Genomic DNA, 2,301 nt, shown 5'->3' on the forward strand with positions numbered 1-2,301 from the left:
TTTGTTCTTTTGAAATTCCAAACCATATTCAGTCAATTGAAAAGATTGCATTTTGTAATTGTACAAATTTAAAGAGCATTTTAATTCCGGATTCAGTGACTTCTATTGATAAATTCGCTTTTATGGGGTGCCCATTGACTTCAATTGTTCTTTCTAAAAATTTGCATTCGCTTCCAGATTGCGTGTTTTACGGCAATCATTTGGTTTCCTACACTGTTCCAGACAACATTCAAAGTCTTGGCACGAAAGTATTTGGACAACTATCTGATGATGTTTTTGATACTCCCCAAAACGTTAACATAAGCGCATTGACATCAATTGAATTGTCCGATAATGTAACTTCAATTGGAGATGAAGCTTTCAGTGGATTAGATAAATTGGTACACATCAAATTGTCGAGTAAATTAACAGAACTCCCAGACGCAGCTTTTGCTAATAATTATAGTTTGAAAAGTGTTGTTATTCCAATGAGTGTGACTAAAATTGGATATAAGTGTTTTACTGGGTGTCCACTTGATGGAGAAAAAGTATTTAAAATACCCAAAAATGTTGAGGTGATTGAGATAGGTGCTTTTGGAAATTGCAAAGCCTTAAAAGAAATTATACTTCCACCAAAATTGATGTATGTGGACGAGAAATTGGCTTTTGAGGGTTGCGACAATCTGAAGAAAATTGTTTACCCAAAGAACTATGGAAATAATATCGCGTTTGACGATATCTATAATGACGATTAAGTAATTAAATAATCTTCATTCAAGTTTTTTGAAATTTTAATGAATTACATTTCGACTTTATCTTTATTTAGAGTTTTTTATATATAAAAAAACTTCCCAAAGTTTGTAAGTTATTTTAAAGGTGTGCAAGTTAAATAATAGTTTATTTAATATTTTTTATTAAAAAAATAAAATTATTTATTTTTTGAAATTTTGAAAAAAAAGAATATTTTTAGTTTCATTATTAATTATATTTTTGAAGTTATTACTAAACTATACTTTAACTTGCACACCTTGTGACGTTGCAATTTTTAACTTTCACACTTTGTATACAATAAATTAAGCAACAATTTCGGGAAAGCGACCCAATGGAAATTATCGAAGGACCAGTTCTGGACAACAGTGCACATCGATTTGAGATAATGAACTGCACCTATTAAACAGACTATTTGTTATTGTTTGCTATAAAATGGCACAGAGAAAAACTTAATGTTTATCATACCTTTTCTTGCCGCTTTGAATTACGCCAACACAAGAGACATCGACAATTATCCACGTCTTGAACAAAACAATTTTTACATTAAACAAATCGACAAACCATCACCCAATTTTTATAATTTAATTTGCTTTTTGTAGTTTATTAATTCAAGCACCAAAGAGTTGTGTGTTTTTTGAAATAATTTTGAAATGAATAACATTTTTTAATAAAATGTTTTTGAACTAAAATTTAGTCTTGCACGCCCTTTCCCTGTAAAAAAGACTAATAATTTTAACTTGCACACCTTGGGGAAGTCACTTTATATGATACTTAATAATATGAAATGTAGTTATTTATATAAAAAGTTAAACTAAAGTAAAATAAAAATTCAATAATCAATTATCTTATAATAAAATTCATAATAAAGTTAAATAAATCTATCTGTTTATAACACTTCAATTAAAATTATTAATTAAATATTTATAATAATTTATAATAAATTTTATTAAAAAATTAAATTTTTATTATTATTATAATATAATAAAAACCTATTATTTGGTTTGTATATTTTATTTATTGTTAAAAGTATTGTTAAACAATTGTAATTATTTATTGTATTGTGTTGTAATTAAAAAATATCACATATTGTTGATTTGTGCGGTTTTAATATATTAAATATTGTGTTTTAACCAATTGATTACAAATAATGTTGTTTTGATTAAATAATAAGTATTTACAAATAATATATTGGGTAGATAACAATTAGATTAATTACATTGGAAATAACTATTTTAAAAAATTGAAAAAAATACATCAAATAATTCTAAGATACCTATTTATATTTTTAAAATAGTATTTAATTAAAGTTTCAAAACTATTTATTTTACTTCTTATAATTACTTTGTCTTTAGCTATTTTTTGGTCAACTGGATATTATTTTGTATTCAATCAACCTTCTTTAAAATATATAACAACTATTTCTTATCTTATTAATGTTGTTTTGGTTAGTTTTAAATAATTTGACTCGGTAAACTGGTGTTTATTCTAATAAAACCACACATAGAGTGCAGTTTTTTATATTTAAATGGTGTAAAAGTGTAGTTTTTTTAA

General features: G+C 25.1%; 1 protein-coding gene across 1 annotated transcript; it reads left to right on the plus strand.

The window, feature by feature from the left end:
- On the plus strand, window positions 1-734 carry EIN_239930 (hypothetical protein; the record flags this gene model as incomplete). The annotated part of the gene is made up of 2 exons (XM_004260366.1): window positions 1-3; window positions 75-734. Coding segments are annotated over 2 exons (663 nt in total), but the record flags the coding sequence as incomplete, so codon positions are not given.
- Between the last annotated feature and the right edge of the window lie 1,567 nt (window positions 735-2,301).

Source organism: Entamoeba invadens (genome assembly GCF_000330505.1).
Source record: "Entamoeba invadens IP1 unplaced genomic scaffold scaff_1105074724549, whole genome shotgun sequence".
In the NCBI taxonomy this organism is placed as follows: domain Eukaryota; phylum Evosea; order Mastigamoebida; family Endamoebidae; genus Entamoeba; species Entamoeba invadens.